Source organism: Schistocerca gregaria, chromosome X (assembly GCF_023897955.1).
Source record: "Schistocerca gregaria isolate iqSchGreg1 chromosome X, iqSchGreg1.2, whole genome shotgun sequence".
In the NCBI taxonomy this organism is placed as follows: domain Eukaryota; kingdom Metazoa; phylum Arthropoda; class Insecta; order Orthoptera; family Acrididae; genus Schistocerca; species Schistocerca gregaria.
Window position 1 is genome coordinate 456,057,650 of NC_064931.1, and position 25,110 is coordinate 456,082,759.

General features: G+C 42.8%; 1 protein-coding gene across 5 annotated transcripts in view; it reads right to left on the minus strand.

The window, feature by feature from the left end:
• The window catches only part of LOC126299299 (filaggrin-2-like), a 492,536-nt gene that overhangs the window by 284,932 nt on the left and 182,494 nt on the right, over positions 1-25,110 (minus strand). For 3 of the 5 annotated variants that reach the window (XM_049991095.1, XM_049991094.1, XM_049991096.1), the window contains one exon: positions 20,039-20,896. In XM_049991095.1, coding sequence (XP_049847052.1) covers positions 20,039-20,885 — 847 coding nt within the window. In that variant the 5' untranslated portion in view covers positions 20,886-20,896. Of the gene's footprint in view, positions 1-20,038; positions 20,897-25,110 lie in introns of those variants that run through there. The other 2 variants (XM_049991097.1, XM_049991098.1) reach the window with 1 other exon arrangement.

Sequence of the window (25,110 nt, forward strand, 5' to 3'; positions counted from 1 at the left end):
CGATCCTCGCCAGGCGATTACCAACAAGCTGGTTCGTGTTTCGCGCTGCTATAAGTGCCGTACGTCCGGAAACAGGAGCTGTGTTGCGATGCTTCCAGGTCACTTTTGCAGTGCCGTGTTAAACGACTGGCGTTCGTTGCGCGCGGTTTCTCGGGCCTGTCGCAGGCATTATTGTTTGTTATGTGCTGTGGAGACGATCCAGTAACGACGAAAATGAGTGACACTTATTTCAGCCGTGTTTAGAATCACAACAATAAACGCAGTTCCACTTAGTCTCGGTTTTATCACATTAATCCCCTAAATTAAATACCATTTGTAACGGGTATGCACAGTTTTTTCGAAGTGGAGATAGGAGTCGATCTAAAACATGTAATTGGTTCAAATGGCTCTGAGCACTATGGGACTCAACATCTTAGGTCGTAAGTCCCCTAGAACTTAGAACTACTTAAACCTAACTAACCTAAGGACATCACACAACACCCAGCCATCACGAGACAGAGAAAATCTCTGACCCCGCCGGGAATCGTACCCGGTAACCCGGGCGTGGGAAGCGAGACCGCTACCGCACGACCTATAGATGCGGGCTAAAACATGTAATTATTTACACCTCGTGTTACTACACTTTCCCAGAACTACGGAAGTGTGTTAGTCAAGTTTAGTCATAGCAACATCTGTAAATGTAATTCTATTTTTCAACATCTGATGTTGCTCATCTTCAACTAGAAAGAAATTAAGCACAATGTAGCAAACTTTTACAAGATTCCATCCACATAAAATTCTCGTCTTACATTAATTTATTCTTCTAGATCCAAATACGAAATGCATATACACCTAATTTGTAGGGTGTGGAAAACAAATAACTGTTTGCCTTTCATGTTGTTGTTGTTGTTGTTGTTGTGGTCTTCAGTCCTGAGACTGGTTTCATGCAGCTCTCCATGCTACTATATCCTGTGCAAGCTTCTTCATCTCCCAATACGTACTGCAGCCTACATCCTTCTGAATCTGTTTAGTGTAGTCATCTCTTGGTCTCCCTCTACGATTTTTACCCTCCACGTTGCCCTCCAATAATAAATTGGTGATCCCCTGATGCCTCAGAACATATCCTACCAACCGATCCCTTCTTCTTGTCAAGTTGTGCAACAAACTTCTCTTCTCCCCAATCCTATTCAATAGCTCCTCATTAGTTAGGTGTTCTACCCACCTAATCTTCAACATTCTTCTGTAGCACCACATTTCGAAAGCTTCTATTCTCTTCTTGTCCAAACTATTTATCGTCCACGTTTCACTTCCATACATGGCTACACTCCATACAAATATTTTCAGAAACTACTTCCTGACACTTAAATCTATACTCGATATTAACAAATTTCTCTTCGTCAGAAACGCATTCCTTGCCATTGCCAATCTACATTTTATATCCTCTCTACTTCGACAATCATCAGTTACTTTGCTCCCCAAATAGCAAAACTCATTTACTACCTTAAGTGTCTCATTTCCTAATCTAATTCCCTCAGCATCGCCCGACTTAATTCGACTACATTCCATTATTCTAGTTTTTCTTTTGTTGATGTTCATATTATATCCTCCCTTCAAGACACTGTCCATTCCGTTCAACTGCTCTTCCAAGTCCTTTGCTGTCTCTGACAGAATTACAATGTCATCAGCGAACCTCAAAGTTTTTATTTCTTCTCCATGGATTTTAATACCTACTCTGAATTTTTCTTTTGTTTCCTTTACTGCTTGCTCAATATACAGATTGAGTAACATCGGGGAGAGGCTACAACCCTGTCTCACTCCTTTCCCAACCACTGCTTCCCTTTCATGTCCCTCGACTCTTACCATCTGGTTCCTGTACAAATTGTAAATCGCCTTCGCTCCCTGTATTTTACCCCTGCCACATTTAGAATTTGAAAGAGAGTATTCCAGTCAACATTGTCAAAAGCTTTCTCCAAGTCTACAAATGCTAGAAACGTAGGTTTGCCTTTTCTTAATCTAGCTTCTAAGATAAGTCGTAGGGTCAGTATTGCCTCACGTGTTCCCATATTTGTACGGAATCCAAACTGATCTTCCCCGAGGTGGGCTTCTAACAGTTTTTCCATTCGTCTGTACAGAATTCGTGTTAGTATTTTGCATCCGTGACTTATTAAACTGACAGTTCGGTAGTTTTCAGATCTGTCAACGCCTGCTTTCTTTGGGATTTGAATTATTATATTCTTCTGGAAGTCTGAGGGTATTTCGCCTGTCTAATACATTTTGCTCACCAGATGGTAGAGTTTTGTCAGGACTGGCTCTCCCAAGGCTGTCAGTAGTTCTAATGAAATGTTGTCTACTCCCAGGGCCTTGTTTCGACTTCGGTCTTTCAGTGATCTATCAAATTCTTCACGCAGTATCATATCTCCCATTTCATCTTCATCTACATCCTCTTCCCTTTCCATAATATTGTCCTAAAGAACATCGCCCTTGTATAGTCCCTCTATATACTCCTTCCACCTTTCTGCTTTCCCTTCTTTGCTTAGAACTCTGTTTCCGTCTGAGCCCTTGATATTCATAATAGTGGTTCTCTTTTCTCCAAAGGTCTCTTTAATTTTCCTGTAGGCTGTAGCTATCTTACCCCTAGTGAGGTAAGCCTCTACATCCTTACATTTGTCCTCTAGCCATGCCTGCTTAGCCATTTTGCACTTCCTGTCGATCTCATTTTTGAGACGTTTGTATTACTTTTTGCCTGCTTCATTTACTGCATTTTTATATTTTCTCCTTTCATCAATTAAATTCAATATTTCTTCTGTCACCCAAGGATTTGTACTAGCCCTCGTCTTTTTACCTACTTGATCCCCTGCTGCCTTCACCACTTCATCCCTTAAAGCTATCCATTCTTCTTCTACTGTATTTCTTTCCCCCATTCTTGTCAATTGTTCCTTTATGCTCTTCCTGAAACTCTCTACCACCTCTCGTTCCTTCAGTTTAACCAGGTCCCATCTCCTCAAATTCCCACCTTTTGGCAGTTTCTTCAGTTTTTATCTTTCATAATGTACAATTATAATTGTAAAATCACAGCAGATGGTTGTCCAGTGTAAACAGACATCGCTGAGGTTAAAATTTGTATATATTTGGATTTTTACAGCCAGGAATCATTAAAATAACACGACTCCGGACACTATACGTGTACTGATCGCTAGTAATTCATTTTTCTATCCTGCAGTGTCTGACACTACGCTAAACCTAGATAAACCGGCGCAGACTCCGTAAGCTTGCGATCGCAGCATTGACGCCATTTATAATCCGCATTCACTTGTGAACAAAGACCGATCGATATCAGTGGCACTACCGTTTCAAAAACTTTTCTGTACTTTTAGCTACATTTCGTTTGGAACAACGTGTAGCTTAAAACGTGTCTAACAGTTAGTTACCCTCTATCAAACCTATTCACTACAAGATTTGTAATTAAGTGCACGAGGTTGGGAAACGGCGTGATTTCACAGAGACTGTTACCAGTTATGGAAAGGTAAATGGTTATCTAGGAAACAAAGATGCTACACTACCACATTTACAAAAATATTTTTTAAACGCAAAATTTTTGCAAAATCGACTGCGAAATTGTACAGAACTAAAAAAAATTCACGCAATAGGTAGAGTTGACATTTTCTTTTTTCACAAGGAATGCAAGCCTTTTAAGGAAGAAATAACTTCATAATACAACGCGGCGTAGTCTCATATAGGGCCAAGACGTTTTATAACGTGAAAATCGAAGCAGTGAATTTTCCTCTTGTCGCTGTCACGATTTCTGGTATCGTGTGCCACCAGGCGGCTTGAAGTGTTCAGCCCTAAATGGCCCGTGCATGGCCTCGGCTGGCTGCTCACGGCGTAAACATATACATAACATGCCACAATCCGATCGTAATTTGTCGAGTTGGTAGCTTCTCGTACACAACTGCTCGCAAGAACGACTCACTTGAATTGTTCATATAATATCCTGACGCAAGAAGAAGGAAGGACACCTGGTGTCTTATTTTTCCCGTCCGCGGCAAAGATTATGAAAGACTGAGCTTTGCTCGGGTTTATTACTACATGAGAGGAAGGAAGCGACCATGGCCCTTTTAAGGAACCATCTTGGCTTTTGCATGGTGTGCCTCGGTGACCGCAGGAAACAGACATCTGGATGCTCGACCCATGAAGCTAGCCTAGGTCTCTCGAATTTGAGTTGAGAGTGTTAGCCACTACACCAGTTCACTCAGTCCTCATGGAGATATTGCTGAATTACTACTGACTTCATGTGCTTTTCACCAAAGTATTTATTATGAACAGACCTTTTCCAATTTACTTTTTCTGAGAAATAGGTATTAGAACAGACTGAACGTAGATAGAGACTTGAGGTTGAATTAAATTTATTTTAATACAGATATTGATTCTCTCGTCGTTGACAAAGAATGCCAAAAATTTCCTTGGGTCATTTTTAACAGTGACCACGCTATTTTGAGATTTTATCTAGTTGTGACAGCTACGTGAATATAATACAAATCTTTCCTTTATAAAGGAATATCAATAATTTTGAATTCTTCTTGTACAACATATATATAAATGCGCGCGCGCATCTCACACCCGTTTTTACAAAACAGATGGTCTGCACAATTAAGAAGGGTCTAGGGGTGTAGACAACAGCGCCCAGAACAAACGCAAACTTGACAGCTCATTACAATTTCCTTGCCTGACATCCGCCTCCCAACATTGCGATAACGCCGTCTCTTCAACGCACCCACCGCAGCCTGTCAGTGATGATTCACACGCTTGGGAATAACGCACTCGACTGCACGTAACAATTTCCTTGCTTGACGTCCGCCTCCCAGCACTGCGATGACGCCAACGCCATTCCTGCCGCGCAACCACCACAGCCAGTCAACAATGATTCCCACCCCCATCCTACCGCTTAATAACTAAGTTGTGTCCACGCCCGCTCAAACCGACCGCCCCAGCTAATGGTCTAGTGGTTAGCGTTGCTACCTCAGGATCACGGTGATCCTGGGTTAGATTCCCGGCCGGATCTGGGGGGTTTGTCCTCCAGGGGAATAGGTGTTTGTGTTCATTTCATCATCACTTGGGAATATGGCGAGACTGGACAGTGAAAACATTGGGATTTTTTTGACAAGCACGCCAATGAGTTCCCCACAAACCAAAAATCCTCCTCCTCCTCCTCCTCCTCCTCCTCCTCCTCCTCCTCCTCATCATCATCATCATCATCATCATCATCATCATCGAAATTGCCCTGAGATTTGTATTTGTACAGAAGACATTGTAATAAATGTCAATATTTCATGTTTTATTCCTATATTAACCTGTTTCAATTGCATATAAATCCCTTGAACTCATAACCTATTGCTGTTTGATTTCGCTGTATGAGTTTTGAATTTACAACATTCTCGTTGGCTAGACTTTCTAGTTAATTGGCACAAATAAAATATTTCAGTTTTCACCGCGGTGAAAAAAAAATCACTCAAACACATATATTTCCTGAAATTTGCGTTTTGTGTCACGCAGCTAGAGTCACTATCGGTATTTTACAAGCGTAATAACATTTGAAAGAGTTTATCTTAGAAACGTTTCTATAAGCTCCTCTTTTATCACGTACGTCTACACCTATACTCCACAAGACACCATACTGGTGGAGGGTAATTTGTGTACCACTGTCACTTTCCCCTTCTGTTTCAGTCGCAAATGGTTCACGGGGTTTAAAGATTGCTAGTAAGTCTCTGTGTGGGCTTGAATGTCTCTAATTTTAGCTACCTGGTCTTTTCACGAGATATACGTAGGAGGACGCAATATATTAGATGACTGTTGTAGGAACTATGCTCTCGAAACTTTAACAGTCAACCACAGCGTGATGAAGAACGCCTCTCTTTCAGCGTCTGCCGCTGGAGTAGGCTAATCATCTCCGTGTCGCTTTCGCGCTTACTGAACGATTCTCTAATGAATGGGGTTACCAGATGGTAAAGGAGACCCTTTACATCATATATGTCCGTGCTACGTCACTTTATAAACCAAGTTTTCGCCTCACACCGGATTTTACATGTGTATTTTACACGTACAAGTAGAGGAACTGTGAATCTCTGTACCTTAGAAATGGATAAATATATTTAGAAAATTTTCAGTGTTGTTCGATATAACGTAAAAATTACAGCCATTTGCTGTTAATAGCCGTTTCTCAATCAGCGGCCGGGTTTTGGTACCCAAAAACAAGTTTTAGGGGTGTTTCTCTATGCCGGTGAAAGATTTTTGAAAACGGGGAGATGGCTCTTCTAGATAAATGCCTAGAGAATATACCGTTAGAATTTTAGCCTTGTGCCCGCATCTCGTGGTCGTGCGGTAGCGTTCTCGATTCCCACGCCCGGGTTCCCGGGTTCGATTCCCGGCGGGGTCAGGGATTTTCTCTGCCTCGTGATGGCTGGGTGTTGTGTGATGTCCTTAGGTTAGTTAGGTTTAAGTAGTTCTAAGTTCTAGGGGACTGATGACCATAGATGTTAAGTCCCGTAGTGCTCAGAGCCATTTTTAGCCTTGTGCTACTCTTAATTATTATTTAGATATCGCCTCATACCTGCTTTCACGCGTAGAAGTAAGGTGACTCTGAACCTCTGTTGAAAACAGATAAAGATATCAGAAAAACCTTCAAGGCTCTTCATGATCAGGATCTTAGGAATATATCGTAAAAATTCCAGCCATTTGCTATGCATAGTCGTCTTGGAATTCTCGGCTGTGTTTTGGTCGGCTGATGACGGCGAAACTGTGCTGTACGACAGTAACACTGAGACGATTCTTCTTTTGGGTATACAAGTGGTCCCTAACTAAAAGTTTATCCAAAACACTTGACCCAGCCTTTTCATCACCAATAGAACCCGAGATCTGAGCACCAGAAAATCCCGTTTATATGCACGTTTTGGAACGTATTAGGTCCGCATACTGTCGCATGAATACCGATCCTTAAACTAATCTAAATCTGTACGAGTAATTACCACACATTACACTCAGTTCGTAAATGTACCTCTTGGACGTGAGAGCGGTTTCGCAGCACTACCGCTTAAGTCATGCTTGACATTTAGAATCACGTTTTGTTTATTGCCACTCCATCTCAGAACTGAGACGCCCGACAATTACTATATGTGAATACTTGTTATTCTAAGTTCATGAAGGTTTTTGGTTGGAGTTATTTCAGATCAAATGCCTCGTACGTGTGTAAATAACGAAAAATCGTTTTGTTACATCTGTGGAGGGTTACCTCTAAACATGGAAAATTATATCGGTATCGTACGGAGTCCCTAGAAGTGTTAGAATCAACATTCTACGAAGATCCTCCCCATGTGCAACGCTTGTGCCGGGTCAGAAGATACACAGCTTTTCCGGGTAACGCAATCAAGTACCCTAGCGCGGCGGTCTGAAACTCACTCTCAGTATCGTTTGAAGCTCTAAGTCACGCGCCATTCAGTATGTTGGAAATGACCCGGCTACGTCTCATTCTCCTGCTTTTGACAAGCTCATTGGATTTTCTAAGTCTGACCGCCGACGACTTGCGCTTCGCATTGGTTTCCAATTAGCGTGTTATTTTCTTTTCCGAATCAACACACAGTGCACTCAGCCGCCTGCGCAGGTGGCGTGCTCGCTGGTAGCTACACTGCTCTGAACTTTCTTGTTTATGGTTCCGCCTCTATCTCCAGTGGTCTATCTCCTCGTAGTTATGGCGCTGTCCTTTCCGACCTCTTCCTATGGCACTACACTAATTTATAGTACTTATGGACGAAAGTTACTTTCGCATGATGAGTCACTGCCAAATAACATAGCTCCAAGAAACTTGGGAGCATACATAGAAAGAACTGTTACAATATAGGTAGCTGAAAGAAATAGGCAATGAGCCGACCAGAAATGACACCTTTATTCAAAGGCAATAATTACGCTATAGTCATTGTGTTTTATGATGGTCCCCTGGATATTACAAAAGAAAGAACTTAGTTATTAATAGGGTGGGTAATCACCACAGACGGCAATTCATGCTCTGCAATGTACTCCCATGCAGGCCACAAGGTTTGTAAACAGTACTTATTGTAGGATGTTTCCGACCTGTTGAAATATGAGGGTACCTAATACATCCAGGAACATTGTCGACCGTGATCGTTTTTTGTGGTCCAAGTGTTTGTGTGGGGAGGCATAATGTTGTGCAGGCGTACTGAGCTTCCAGTCCTCGAACACGGTACACTCAACGGTCAACGTTATTGTGACACAGTACTCCTACCCCATGTGCGTTATTTCAGGGGTGCATTCGACCCTGAGTTCATTTTTATGGATGACAATGCGCGACCGCATCGAGCAGTGTAGATGGAGGAGCTCTCAGAAAGAGACTATTCGGCGGATGGACTGGCCTGCCAGTTCCCCAGACTTAAAATCCTATCGAGTATGTCTTGATGGAGACGTATTGAAGCGCGTAACATGCCATCCAGCAGCGGTCAACCGCACTGCCGAATGGAACGTTGGTTGGTTGGTTCGTTGGTTGGTTGATTTGGGGCGAGGGGACCAAACAGGGAGATAATGGGTCCCATCGGATTAGGGAAGGAACCATCCCGGCATTAGCATGAAGCGATTTGGGGAAATCACGGAAAACCTAAATCAGGATGGCCGGACGTGGGTTTGAGTCGTCGTCCTTCCGAATGCCAGTCCAGTCCGCTAATCACTGCGCCACCTCGGTCGGTCGAATGGAACGACCTACCACAAAACACGCTTCCAACGATGTGGCCAGCATGGGAACACGGTTCAAATGGCTCTGAGCACTATGGGACTTAACGTCTATGGTCGTCAGTCCCCTAGAACTTAGAACTACTTAAACTTAACCAACCTAAGGACATCACAGAACACCTAGTCATCACGAGGCAGAGAAAATCCCTGGCCCAGCCGGGAATCGAACCCGGGAATCCGGGCGCGGGAAGCGAGGGAACACGGTGCGGAGCATTCTTTTCCGTCCGCTGTGATCACACACCCTATTAATAACCATGTCCCGCCTTTTGTAATGTCCAGTGAACCATCATATATCGCGGTGACTTCAGTATAATTACTGTCTTTGAATAAAAGTATCATCTCTGTTTGTCTCAAGCGGACATACGGGCGGCAGTGTTGCTACTTAACTGGTACACGGAGCAAATCGTATCATACTGTGGCCAAGGAGCTAAATCAAAGATAAAGTAAATTACAAACGAGTGTCGCACAAACTAACATTTGTAGTAAGTAGTTAGTTCAACTGTAGCATTTAACATATTTGACTTAAAAGCGTTCACGTGACGCTGTGAAGTGTGGGAGGTAAAGATTGTACAGGGAGACAAATGGATAAATACAGTACGTAGTTTTAAATGTATGTAGACTGCGGTAGTTATTCGGAAATGGCGAGTCTTGCACATGACAGGCTAGCGTATAGAGCTGAGTCAAACCTGTCATCGAACTGAAAACCGTAACAACAACAATTAAGTTCATGTGACGTTTTAAAATATGTAATCATAATGTAACATGTAAGCGCAAGTGCGAGTAAGGAAACCATAAATCAGTCTACCTCCCTACCCAGTTTCAGAATTAAGAGACTTTAGTGTTGCACGACATGAAGTCTGGGCCTTCTGGTGTGAGAATCTTTGTACATACAGGCGTATAAGAACAATCGAAAACGTATGGAGGGAAAATTGTTTCAATATGTCTAAAAAATGGCTGACATCATCAGTTTCGTACAAAATCAAATTGAGGTAGTACAGGCACCTCCTACACTATCCTCTTTTATTTGTTTTTGTATCTTAACTAAAGTGACAAGTAGACGGATAACGGTGTGAAATGCATAAGAGAGGTTTGCAAAACTTTTCATACACACTACACTAGAATACTGAAACATTATGATGTCAGTTTGGAAAAAAATGTCAAACTGGTATGAAGTTTACTAGTTGCTGGAAAATACACCGCTCTGCAACACTTAAGGACGACACGTATAAAGTAACATATAGTATTGACAACTGGGTGGAAATGAAAAAGTGCGGGAGCAAGTTGCCAGAGGTCTCCCAGTCGTGCACAGAACTGGACTTCATATGGCGAGTGGCCAGCGTGATCATAAAGCCAAACTGAGCTGCCCCGCAACACGAGGCAACGGAAGAAACGGGAAAAGACAGTGTGTGTCAATCAGTGTGTGATGTCCTTAGGTTAGTTAGGTTTAAGTAGTTCTAAGTTCTAGGGGACTGATGACCTCAGCAGTTAAGTCCCATAGTGCTCAGTGCCATTTGAACCATTTTTGTCCAGAATTTCAGAAGTTTCGTTAAGGCTTCCTTAGTAAACTTCTGGTGTTTTATATCATGCCACGACCCATTACTGTACTCAACCTTTAAACTGTTCTGTATCGATTTATGCATCAATTTTTGAACTCCACCTCAGTAACAAGTAAACAGTGCACCTCGTCGCGCAATGTGTTGCTCTACCATAATCTCGTCGTTCACGCAACCGCCACACTGTGCATAGCGCACAGGACATTGTAAAACACTCAGGGCAGTTTTACCGCAGTCGGGGACTGCAGTGTCGCCATACGGCAGTTGTTGAGTTCACTTTCGGGGCATGCTAATGCTGTCGACTATTGAAAAGCCGGAAAGTGGACATACACTAGTGTCAAAAATTAAAGCAACAAAACGCTGCTTCGGCGTCCTGTGTCTAATTCACAGTATACTCATACAGACTGTCAACCAGACGTCCGTACGATCGTGTTCTGCAAGGAAGATAGCATTCCGGTCAACGGAAAACAATGCCGACACCAGTGTAGAATGGAAATTGTTGCGAATGCACATTGCTTAACGCGATTCAAACTGACTGTCCGTTCGAGACGCAACAAAAATTGTTCAAATGGCTCTGAGCACTATGGGACTTCTGAGATCATCAGTCCCCTAGAACTTAGAACTACTTAAAACTAACTAGCCTAAGGACATCACACATATCCAGCCCCGAGGCAGGATTGGAACCTGCGACCGTAGCGGTCGCGATGTTCCAGACTGCAGCGCCTAGAACTGCTCTACCAACCCGGTCGGCGCGAGACGGAACACGTGTGAGAGTTGGGAACGAGTGGGTGGCGGGCGAAGGATGCCGAACGACGCGTTCCGCTTTGATGGGTGACAAATCCTCGGAAGGTCGACCTCGTTTCCTCCCCAGAGTAGCCAGACTGCCAGCCTAACCTCGCCACACCAAGCGCCTTCAGGAGGCACCAACAAATTAGTCTTTCCTTAGAAAATTCAAACTCACTCTGCATCTCCGTACACACCACGCAAGCCACTGTGTGGCTGTATGGAGCTTAGCCGTGGCAGGCAAGCTGTTGATTCGATCCTTGCGAAAAGTACACTGGTGCCCAAAATTAAAGCAACAAACGGAAATTTTGCGAGGTTGCGTTTATTTTGCCACAAAACAGTATAAGTAGGTGATAGCAAAGAAGAAACAATGTAAAGAATACAGTAAGTACACAGCAGCAACTTGCCTAATAGTAGACGTAAATGTTTTTCCAACTTAACGTATTTGCACACACATTCCGACAACTGGTTAATGTGCTCACTATGGTGTGCGACCACCTCTGGCAGCACTACAGGCCTGACAACGACGGAGCATGCTGTGAATAAAAACGCCCATTCTTCCTGCGGAGCTGCTCGCCAGTTTTGGAGTGAGATTGTGGATGCTGACGTCATACAACCCGTCTCTCTACTGCATCCCAGACATGCTCTATGAGATTCAAGTCTGGAGAGCGAGGAGGCCACGCCATGCGTACAATGTCCTCTGTTTCCGATAAAACATTACCCACTCGTGCTCTATGAGGTCTAGCATTATCGTCTGGGTGGACAGCACCTCGCAACAACCGTACGTGAGGTCCCAAGACCTCGTCACGATACGTGTCAGCATTTAAACATTTCCGATTCATGCGTACAATTTCATGAAGAAATGTTAGAGTGATCAATATAATCCCCGCCCACGCCATTAGCGACCCTCTTCGACATAGGTCTCTTTCCACAATGTTCAGATCTCGAAATAGTGCCACACATTTCCTTCAGATGCGAATCCGTCGATAACCACTCGACAGGTCAAATCTGGACTCATCTGTGAAAATAACAATGGATCACTGTTCGACTGTCCAGATGAAATGTTGAACACTCCACTCTAGACGATCCCTTTTGTGAAAACGTGCCATAGACACACATACAGCAGGTCTCCGACAATAGAAGCCACTCTGTCCTCTATACCGTTTGCCTCGATACAACGCGTCCAGCGGATGCTATGAGGACAGTTGACTGTTGTTGCGCAGTATTACGGCGGTACAGGTGTGCCCTTACGGCCAAACAACGGTCCTCGCTTTCTGAGGTCACACGTGGTCGGTCCTGCCCTGATCTTCGTGTTACAGTTTCGGTCTCTTATCTACTGTTACCACATCCGGGAATCAACAGAACTATTCACGTTAAGCCATGAAGCCACATGAGTTTGCGACTGTCCTGCTTCTGTTACTCCCATTGCCCTCCACCGCATAGAGTCTGGTGTCTTCTCGGTGCCATAATGCACTGTTTCTGACTGTGTACACAACGACTGTGGATGTGGGACTACCCAGCAAACACTACTCCTTTTGATAGGTGCCACGACGTCATCGTTGGCGTGGTTTTCCGTTGACCGAAATGCCATCTTCCGTGTAGAACACGATCGTACGGACATCTGTCGGCAGTTTGTATGATTATATAGTGAATTAGACACAGGACGAGAAACTAGCGGTTTGTTGCTTTAATTTTAGACACCAGTGCATGTCAACTTTCCGGCTGTATATCACGTTAACCATGTCCTGGTTCAAAACAGTGCGCCTTCCTACATTGCAGTCTGAGCAACGAATTGTCTGAGAAAAACTTTTCATTTGGGAATAATGAAGAGTTTACTTATTATTTCCCATCTTTCACGTTTTAATTTCCTGCCCCTTGCACAAAAGAGCCACACAATATAATAAGCCTGCACCAACAAGGCAATGAACTGCACGTAAGTTGTCAAAACACTTTTTCACGTATAATGGTACCCAGTTCGTATAAATATGGCAGATTAACAGTTTTTTAGCAGCTTGCAGTGTACATAAATACATGTGTATATGAATATGTAACTCAAACACCACGAACGATACTTTTGAAAATGAACTTCATACAAAAGATTAGCTGAGTGGCGAAACACTAACGGACTAACTACCTGTTGGCTTATGTCTCGGGCTCTTTGACTGCTATGTTTTCTGATGTTTCGCCAGCACAAGAACCGACAAACACTGACTGATACTTGCAGAAAGTGTCAAGTCATCACCCGAGTCAGTAAAGATGCACATTTAATATTCTCGTAACGCGAGCAAGACGAATACTTGAGCCGCAGCACCTCAGACGCGAAATGGAATACCTGGAAAGCGTTTGAGGAGCAATGGGAACTCCATCAGTTATGTTAAAAGTGTAAAAGGGTCGAACATACGGTGAAGCGGCAGATCGAAAAAAATGTTGGGTAAAGCCCTTCGGCTATACATTTCCAGAGCGACGTACAGAATCGGCCGTATATCGCGCAAACACGGCGCAAAGACTATTTTATAAACTGACAAATAAGATCGAGACTGTCTCAGGTCGGCAAAGGAGAAAAGGGACCAACTTGCAATGTCGTAAATTATCGCATACCATACAAATGCGGAAAAGTCTATATTGGAATGAGTGGACGATCAATCAACACCAGAATCACAGAACATAGGAAGCATTGCAGGTTGGGGCAGGTGAAGAAATCGGCCGTAGCAAAGCACACGTTGTGTGAGGGCGACCACATATTAAAATTCTCCGACACGGAAGTTCTGGCTATAGAGAAGAGTTATCACACTCTCTTGTTCAGAGAAGCTGTAGAAATACACGAACCTGAGAACAGCTTAAACAAGAAAGGTGAAAGCCTCAACGTGAACGGATCCTGGATTCCCGTGCTGCAGCGAACGACCGTTGCAAGTAGCAAGAGGAAAACAGCACCGGAAACGACCTTGGAAAAGCCACTTGTGATGACGAAACGTCATAAAAATCATCAATCAAACGTCGACCCGTAGTTTACCAACAAGTGGCCACGAAAGTCTTAAAAATTTTCTAAAATACTAATAGTATGAAATTACAGAACTGTAATCGATGTTTGACTTCGAAATTCCGTACGGCACGAGGCGTATGTATTCTGCATTTACAACATGTAGGAGTGTATTTTACAAAAGTTGGAAAACATTCGACAAATTTCATTGACTTTAAAAGGGGACTCCTTCGTAAAATAAGTGTACTTATGAATTAAGTAACTAACTAACCGCCAGCCCATCAAGTTCTCACCTTGCCCTCGTAAGCTGTTAAGTAATTAAGGAGGAGAGGAAGTTTAGAGTTTAACGTTACGTCGTCAATGACCCTTTAATTATGCTAACTCTCCTGTCGTAAACTGATTTGATCCATTACAAATTGTTCGTAAAAGACTGCAGCTATAAAAATAATGGGTTTGTTTATAAATCACATTTTACTACGATTCACGATTTTCTTTTATTTATATTTTACAAAACGCGTTTCGGGAAATGATTTCCATTTTCAAGTGAATTTTTCTCTGTGTACTATGCAATTTTTAGGTAATATTTTTGAGGTGTGAAGCTCTGCTTTCTTCTGTTGACTTTACTGCAATACATAAAACACGCGCAATTTTTTGTGGCTGTAGATCTTTATATGAACCAAATAAACATGCACAAAAATAAACATAGTGAAACAGACTGCAGTTGCCAATAAGACACAGTCCTGGACAAAGTGAAGAAAGACTCAGACACAAACTGCACCACAGAAGAAAAAGGCAACAACAAATCTATATCTAATATCCAATAGATTGGCCATATATCACAAATGGTTGCAAATATTTTCGAAAGCCACAAAGGAAAAACTGGGTTTTCTACCTTTAATAAACTACAACAAAAACTAATACAAAATATAAAGTGTAATTATGACCATACTCAGACTCTGGAATATGCAAAACAACATGCCAGAAATGCTCCATATTCTACCAAGGATAAACAATCCGAAATTTCAACAGCAGGTACACAGAGCATATTAAGGCCTACACACACAACAGACACACATCATCATCAGTAGCCACACATATACATAATACAGGACACCCATTTGGAAAAGTAGATCAAAATGTCAAAGTACAACGACTAAAGAAAGGGCGTAAAATGTATTTGTTAGAAGAACTGGAGGTATATTCACATTACAGAATATATGAAGATAAAATATTAAACAAAAAGCTTGAAAGTGAATGAGTGAATTTGCTCCGATGCTCCATCAGTATTCTTAAATAAAAATAGCAACATATAGAAATAATCACCATTGTAAAAGTGATATAAACAAATTATGGCCCAGATTATTGAGATAAATACCATCTGTACATACTCTGTGGAAGACCCTGAGCATTATCTCTGTCGACTGTATCTAAAAACATATTTGTAACTTTTTTATTTAAATTATTCTCGATTTATACTGTGTATGATGTTTAAAATGTGGAAGATTCTGCACAAATGGACCATAAGAAAACTGTAAGTACAAGTTCTTCCAAACTTTGTCACCAACTACATATAAAGTTCGTTAACCAACTAAAAATTTTGAGTTTTTAAATATTGCTGTAAAGTCAAAAGAACAAAGCAGACCTCACACCTCAAAAACATTGTATAAAATGGAGCAGTACACAGAGAAAAATGCACCTGAAAATGGGAATCAATTCCTGATGCTCTTTGTGTAAAATATTAGTAAAAAAATCATTACAGTTAGTAGAAAAGTTATTTATAAACGAACTCATTCCTGTCGTAATGTTATCTACAGTAGACCTGACTGAGAATAAACTGCGCTCGCGTAAACTTGAAACGAGATAATGCGCCTGAGGTCTGTGGAATGCTGAGTGGGGTTATCTGTCGCTTGGAAGGTGGCAGCGAGGGAGACTGCCAGGTGGCGAAGCGACCTGACAACACAGGCGTCTGGACATCGTCGTAGCAGCGCACAAAAGCCGCTCTCTCTTTACGCTCTTGCTGGAATGTATTCTAGCTCGGGTGCTAAATACGATCACCAGATTCTGATACCGGAAAACAACTGACTCCCTCAACAACATGTTCGGTTAGAGTAAATGTTAGATCAGGAGAATTAAAGCAATATTTTTAACTGGAACGAACGGAAGTACCAAAGCGGCGAGTGTTGTCATAATTAGTGGACTGGAAACTATGTAGTGGTTATTTTGTGCAAAGCTAATGATTAAACCGGAGCAGCCTTGTTTAGGATGACAGGAACAGTATTCCAGACAGGAAGTAAGGTTCATGTTCAAGTGAATATTAGACCAACCTCCTCAAAAAATTTATCTGTCTGAATAATTAGAGCAAGTAGGACATTTCTAGGACAAAACCGTAACGAATTTTTTTTAACAACTTGTACTGTACAAAAGGTAACCAGCAAAGCGTAATCTTACAGGTAAGAATGAGAGAAGAGAATAGCATCATATGAGGAATTTCAAATTAAAAATATTCAGTTTCCCATACTTTTTGTGGCGACAGTGTGATAGATGATCGCTTCTTGCACCGCATTGATAGTTCCTTTGGGCCGCATGCTGCTGTGGAATAGTTGCTAGTGGACACTAGGAACGACGACGAAAGCCAGAAACTACTAACGATTAACGGACAGCTGTCTTGCGATCTCGATGATAAAATTTGCTCATTAACAGTTTATACAGAGGCAATCATTCTCTTCGCATACAGTATGTGAATAGAGTAAATTTTGAATACAACACGAAATAAGGCAGTAGTCATACATTGTACAGTAAACGAATGAGTACACGTTTTGTCATCGACCCCCATTTTATTGCGATAAGTTTATTTTAATTTTTTTAGTTCATAGACTTCATTTTAGGTAATATGAATTTAGCTGGTAAATGTTGTTTCAGTGGTACTTCTAACAAATGTTTCAGGCTGTTACACGGTTGGACGTTAAGAATCATTCTGAGGCTGGCTGTCTGGGTTACGTCGGGAATAGTAGTTTGTAAATTGGGCAGTATGTTCGCTCATCCTCGTACTCGCTGTCTGGGCTACGTCTGGAATAGTAGTTTGTAAATTGGGCAGTATGTTCGCTCATCCTCGTTCGTACCCACCGCGCTCGAGCATAGCTCTCCTGAGAACGAGTGCTCGCGGCGGGCAGCCTGTGGTCGAACGAGGCGTCGTGTGGATATTCGTGGATACTTATAGAATGTACTCCAACCGCATATAGACATTAAAGTGTCTGAACATCCATGCTCTCGATGACCTCCTGAATGGTTGTTTTCAGTTTGCAATGCTTTTAGCGTTATTGCTCTACAACTGCTCTTTAACATATTCCACAAAAAGGAGTTACATGTGTTCAGATCTGGAGAATATGGCGGCCAATCGAGGCACATGCCAGTGGCTTCTGGGTACCCCAGAGCCAGAATGCGGTCCCCAAAGCGCTTCTCCAGGTCATCAAACAGGCTGCATCGATGGGGTAGAGGTCCGTCTTGCATGAACCACATCTTGTCAAAATCGTGGTCACTTAGGATAATGAGGATGAAATTATCTTCCCAAACGTACCGTTCGGCAGTCACCGTACCATGAAGCAATATCGCACCGATTATTCCGTGACTGGACATTTCACACCATACAGCCAACCGTTGAGGGTGAAGAGACTTCTCGATCGCGAAATGCGGATTCTCAGTCCGCCAAATGCGCCAATTATGCTTACTGAACTCATCCAAATAAAAGTGGTCTTCGTCACTAAACCGCCATACAAATTCCTATAATGCCCCGTGGCCAACCGTGCAGTTTGAACGTCCTAACGCAAACCGCTCAGAAGTTATGACGATTTTATTTCATACAGTTCAATAACTGTCACCCTGTAAATATAATGGTACGCATCTGGACTGGAAGGCTTGCCTTTTCTAAGTGCTACAAGCTGCTTCACTATCCGAGGATATTCACTTCTAATTTACTCGTTTTGGCAGTTACTTTCAATTTGAACTTTGGAGTATCTACTTCGTCTTCTTTGGTGTACGATTTTGGAATACTATGTTTAACAACTACGCTTTAGTGGCACTGTCATAGACATTATTACCAGTGGCATCGCGCATTGAAGATATTGATTGTGTTTTGAGGCTAGCGTAATTTACATACGACCAGTCTGTTAAAGAACCATGTACCATTCAGAAAAACTAAAAACAATGTAAGGATGCGAATTCGAAGTGGTATTTGAACTCCGCTACTCTCAAGTGCGAGTTTAATATTACAAGTACTGTGAAAAATATTGTTGCATTCTTTCCATAATAGTCCAGTTGTTCTATGCACTAATAGAATATAGCACTACTGCACGTAATTCCTTGAGGTAACGTAGAGTGTTCTTACTGGAAGCCTGAGTAATTTCCGCAGGAACTTCCTAGTAAATCACGATTAATGAGACCTTGGTGAGACATCCACAACCAAAATTTATTAAAATGGTGGGAGGGAGTTCCCGGTGGATGTAAACTGAGAGATGGGGCGTGAAGCATGTTTCAATAGCTCAATTCAGAGTTTCGTTATTGAGAGGTGTAGGTCTATAGTGAGCCCCAGTTCGACACATTGTTTCGTTCGTTAGAGGGTTTCATATTTGGGCGTGCTAAAAAGTAATACCTCCGAAATTTTTACGTGAAAGGTCTTATAACCTTTTAAATAAAACAGACGTTATTTTCTGCATCTTTATTCTTCATATCTACATGTTTGTTTCTTAACATAGTCACCCTGGTGATGGCCACATTTCTCCCAAGTAGAGCCCAGATTGTTCATACTGTCGCAACAGAGTGTTTCACAACCTCACCTCCTTTAACATCGCTTTATCACTGTAAATGTGGGATGGAAATCGGATGGGGACAAGTTCAGAGGATGATCGATGACAGTCAACCCAAGCCATCTGATTGTTTGCAGAGGTCGTTGCTCTCTTGTGTGGTCTGGCATTGTCGTCTTGAAGGGGCGGGTGCTCCATGTGTGAAGCAAATCTTCGAAATCGAAACGCTATTATTGTACAGTGCTTCTCATGCACCGACATAGTTAAGTAAGTAACACGCCTCCATGTTACACGCTACAATTCGGAGCCTTCTAGCGGTTATGTGGACATGAAGAATAAAGATGTAGAGTGTTAATAATGTTTGATTTATTTAAAATCCTTTAAAAGTTTTCACAAAAAACGATCGGAGGCGTTACTTTCCTGCACGCTCACGTAGTTTTAGACTATCAACTAGATTCACAAACAGAAGCATACAAGGGAATACATCATAAAGAGTATCATATACTACTGCTAGCAGCCACAATTTTGTGAAATGATAAAATTATTTTCTCTCACTACTTTCCATCCTCCGACAGAGGTATATACTCCACTTTTAAGCTATACATATTTCTCAAGAAGATACATTTCTGTTGTAAAGCATCGTGTATACTGTCATATTGCCATAAAGTAACATATCTGAATTCTTCAACGATAAACTAGTAACATACAATGGGCAGTAAATGTGTATGGATGACTTTATAGTTAATGTAATGTACAGAGACGGAGTTTTAAGCCCGTTGACAAATTCGCAGTGACACATTGACAGAAAATGCCTAAATATTAAAAACATTAGTTCTCTCCATGAAAAAAGAAGTGCAAACATTTTTTAACATGTGTACAACCACAGTGAAACACAAATGGTCAAGGGCCCTCTGTGGAATTCAAATCGTTCGCCAGCTAATTGAAATCCTACAGGAGCAGCTCTGAAGCTGAGTACTAAGCGCCTCCGCACACTTGCCATCCTTGCACGCTGATCCAGTGGCTCTGGACACTCGTTTGAAAAATCATTCAAGAGGAGGACGTATATAGCTGATCTCATGGTGATACACAACAGTCCAACCCTAAACATAACTGAATGGTAGATGCTGCATGTATTGGAAATTAAAAATAATGTAGCAGCTTACCTGGTCTCATTAAAACTGGCGTTCCCTTTGCTCTCCCGCCACTGCCACGTCGAACTCTAACTCCACTTGGACGTCCACGTCCGCGTCCTGGGGGTGGCACATTATCACTCTCACTTGGATGGTCATGTGCAGACAGCCGACCAGGTCCCCGAGTGCGGCCCTGTCCGCGTTTACGTCTTGGTCCTCGAGGACGTCCTGGTCGGCGTACACAGACTTCACTTGCGTGTGTCACTTCACTTATATGTTCTGGTCCACGGAGACTGCCAAGTCCATACGACAGATTGTTTTCATTGTCACTGTCACAGTTCGGGGGGCGGCCGGGGCGCCCGCGGCCACGCGACGCCACCGGTGGACGCCCGCGGCCGCGCGACGCCAACGGTGGACGCCCGCGGCCGCGAGACGCCAACGGTGGACGCCCGCGGCCGCGAGACGCCAACGGTGGACGCCCGCGGCCGCGAGACGCCAACGGTGGACGCCCGCGGCCGCGAGACGCCAACGGTGGACGCCCGGGGCCGCGAGACGCCAACGGTGGACGCCCGGGGCCGCGAGACGCCAACGGTGGACGCCCGGGGCCGCGAGACGCCAACGGTGGACGCCCGGGGCCGCGAGACGCCAACGGTGGACGCCCGGGGCCGCGAGACGCCAACGGTGGACGCCCGGGGCCGCGAGACGCCAACGGTGGACGCCCGCGGCCGCGAGACGCCAACGGTGGGCGCCCAGGACCACGAACTCTTCCAGTTGCCTGTGAACGTAGATGGCTGTGTATTCCTTCAGTTTGTGGAGTTATACGTGCAGGTCGACGTCCGCATCTACCACGACGACACCGCATCTTCATATGAGATGTCATCGCAGCAAATACTGAAAATAAAAGAAAGTTATTAGACGTTATTAGACGCACTACTTAAGCTTCTAGATATACTCTAAATGTTAACTAATTAATTAAATCATTGAAAAGTGGGGCCTTTCATGGATATGATGGAGTATCTAGCAGAATATTAAACTACCATGCTGCACATGTTAAGCCTGTACCTCTAGCTATGTTTGTCATTATTCCCTTAGGAATTGTCAGTCTCATGGACAATTTAAGTCCTCAGTAGTAATGCCGCTTTATAAAATGGTAGAAAGGGAAAATGCAGACAATATTAGACCTATTTCTATGCCCTCTATGTCTGCTAAAGTTATTGAAAAGGCTGTGTATATCAGCTTGATTGCGCATTTTATTTCATATAATTGGCTATCAAATGTACAACTTGTTTTTAGGAGTGGTTTAATAACTGAAAATGCTACTCTGTCTTGTCTATGTGAGGCACTTGATGGATTAAGTAAAAGGTTTACAACGGTAGGCATCTTATTTGATATAAGTAAAGCGTTTCATTGTGTTGATCACTAAATATTGCTCCAGAAGTGGGACCATTATGGAATACAGGGAGTAGCACACAATTGGTTCACCTCATACTTTAAGAACAAACAGCAAAGAGCCATTCTCTATATTATGGAGAATGACCATGATGTGGGGTCAGAGTGGGGCATGGTTAAAGGGGAGGTGCCCAGGGATTAGTGCTGGGCCACTCCTGTCCTTATTTATATACATGATATGCCCTCTACGGTGGCAGGTGATTCTAAAATGTTTTTGTTTCCTGATGACACTCGCTTGGTAGTAAAGAATGTTGTGCATTAAGCTGGCACTTATTCAAGTAGTGCAGTTCAAGACATAGTTCATGAAGTGTAGAAAATAAACTAACGCTAAATCACAGTAAAAATCAGTTTTTACAGTTTCTAATACACAGTTCAACCAAACCTGACGTTTTAATTTCACTGACTGGGCACATGATTAGTGAAATTGAACAGGTCAAATTTCTAGGTGTTGAGGTAGATAATAAACTGTCGTGGAAAGACAACATTCAGGATATTTTTAGAGCCTTATTGCTGCTAAATTTACTATTAGAACATTATTTCAAGTAAGTGATAGTTCGACAAGGGAAGTAGTATACTTCGCATATTTTCATTCGCTTATGGTCGGCCGCTGTGATTGATCGATCGTAGGCGCTTCAGTCTGGAACCGCACGACCGCTACGGTCCCAGGTTTGAGTCCTGCCTTGGGCATGAATGTGTGTGATGTCCTTGGGTTGGTTAGGTTTAAGTAGTTCTAAATTCTAGGAAACTGATGATCTCTGACATTAAGTCCCATAGTGCTCAGAGCCACTCGAGCATTTACAACAATTCGCTTATGACGTATCCTATTACACTTTGGGGTACTCTTCCCACTTTGAAATAGTATTTTTGGGTCATAATGTGCGTATCAGGCAATAAGGGGTTTAAGTTCGCAAACCTGTTATGATCACCTGTTCATGAGCCGTCATTTCTTGTTAAGAATATCAGCTTATTCTGAAGAATTATTAGCGACTGGATCGCACTTCCTTGACTCTTGTGCAGAAAAGCATGCGGTATTCTGCTGCACCCATTTTCAGAAAGCTATCACAAAATTTCAAAAATCTTAGTAATAATCCACGGGCTTGGAGGACGTGACGGGATGTCGATGTAACACTGTACACGTACACATCAGCGGTGGGAGTAATGGAACAAAGAGAGCACCACTCCATGTTGCATTGTTGCCAAATTTATTCAAGATGGCGGATTCAAGATAATGGCAATTGATATGGCAACATCGCAATGACATCATGGCGGCAAGTTCTAATCTTGGTGGGAAGATAGGTAAGTTGGTCTACCTCCACTAACCTAACCCCCTCCCCTTCGCCAGAAAATGGCGTGAAGTTAAAATTCCAGCTGAACAATGAAACACACTGTGGATACCTACACTAACCTAAGAAAATGGCGGGAAAATAGGTCACCTGGGCTACCTCCACTAACAGTAATCAACTGACTGCCACCTCTTCCTAGGAACTGGTGGGGAAAGGACTCAGCCTGTTCTGGGCTGGTGGATCATTTGGACATAAATCTTTATTTTGCATGCAGTCTTTATTTTAAAATCTGAGGCAGTAGCTCCATACAGTGTGATCACCACGAGGTCTGGAGTCCCACTGACCTAGTGCGGAGTACTGATGAAGGGTGGGGATCTGCCATCTTGGATCTGCCATCTTCAACAAATTTAGCAAGAATGCAACGTGGGCTGGTTCTCTCTTTGTTCCACTACTGGCGTCTATGAGAATGATTAGAGTTACAGTTCTCTCTTACAGGTAGAATGGCCACCAGATTGCATTAGTGTTGTTAGTGCTTAGTGTTGTTACCATGCCTGGCTGTACACATGAGGCACGTGACTCGCTTTCGCTTTTGAGTGACTGATGTGAAGGAAACGGAAATGTTACACACTCATATGATCAGTATTATCAACAACTGACAGAGTTCGAAAGGGGCCTCAGTGTCTGTCTCCACTCGGCTGGTTGGCAGAATTGTGCAGTTTACTGATTTATGGGCATTCAGATGTCACAGCATCCCGATGTTCGACTATGTGGGAACATACAGGTAGGCATAATCGTCGTTAAGCTTGAGGTTGACCACGTCTGATCATCAAAATGGAGAACCGATGTATTGCGCAGCAAGCAGATCGTGATCTCTTCTCATCTGCCACCGTCACCCGAGAACAGTTAATTAATTCCGTGCAATATTCTATGTCATTTCCGCATCATTGGCTGGAATAACACGAGCAATTGAACTAGGGAATTATCATCCCACACATTGGTTGCCATTAACATCAGGGCACAAACGGCTCCGTTTGGAGTGGTGTTGTGACAAGGAAGATAGGGTGCTGATGAATGGTATCGCATTGTGTTCAGCGATCGGGTTTATGCACTACCCAGGATAACCACCGTCAGCGAATATGGCGGCGAACTGAGGAGAGGTCCCTTTCTGCCAATATTTAGCACAGGCACAGCACTGTTACTCATGGCGTCATGTCATGTGGAGCCATCGGGTCTGACTTCAGATCACGGCTGCTTAGTTCAGTAATGGCGTCACCAGAAAACTCCTTTGTTTGCAAAAAATGAGGTAGAAGATTTTATATTTTTATCTTGCGTATGTAGTTGACAGTACGACGAAGTTTTCCATCTCCAAAACAGCGTACAACTTTCCGTGGTCAAATAATCAACCAATTGTGGTACTTTTTTCAAGTTTTCGCCTATTACTCGAAAATATGCATCCTACTGAAAATGTTACCCGTACCAAAATGAAAGAGCATTAAATTTTGCATCGAATAATCTATTTAAATGTCAAATTCGGTGCAGCCTTTTGCCCGTGATCAGTTGTCAAGGTTCGTTCATTTTTACGAGCTTAGCTAAAAAGTAGGCTCCAGCGACTGTAATTCAAAAAAGGCTGCTTCAAATGAAAATGTTATGTTATCAAATTTATGGACCATGAAATTTCATGTTACAAAAGCATCTAGTTTTTCAGTTTTGGGCACTACTAAGCGTTCATACACTTGAAAATCAAAATAATTCCATTTTGTTGTTGTTTTGTAAGTCAAAATTAACTCTCGATAAATGAAAAAGAGAGTGTTACTTAGTCACGTACACTGATTTCTGCAATGAGGCCACGGTCATTCCTATCTTCAGTATTGACTGGAATCGGTACATTCATGTACAAAAGATTCGGATCAAGACTTATTGTCGAAGCTCTGAGTGCATTTTGATTGGCAGCTTCAATAATGGAAGCGTCACTATTTGAGACGTACTCGACTGCACTATCTCAGCATCCTAACAAAACCTGTAAAGGATTCATCCAGCTCATCTCTGATAACGCCAATTTCCACATCTACACAATTGACGGGTTGAATACTGTCCTTTCCATGGTAGGAATCACGGCAGTCTCTCCCTGCATAGCTACGGAATCTGACAAGAACATTGATCGGGAAAGTAGATGATCAACTTCTGAATGTTTGTTTACCCAAGTGATGCTTCGCAAAGGGAGACAAAGTATTCTGAAGATCTTGTCGTTTAAAGACACCAAGTTCTTCACAGATATCATTTTCGAAGAAGATACAAATCCTGCAGTCGCATAGAAGTTGCTTGCAACTGCACAGGAGAAGCAGCAACAAGAACCACTTTATTTTTACGCTTGTA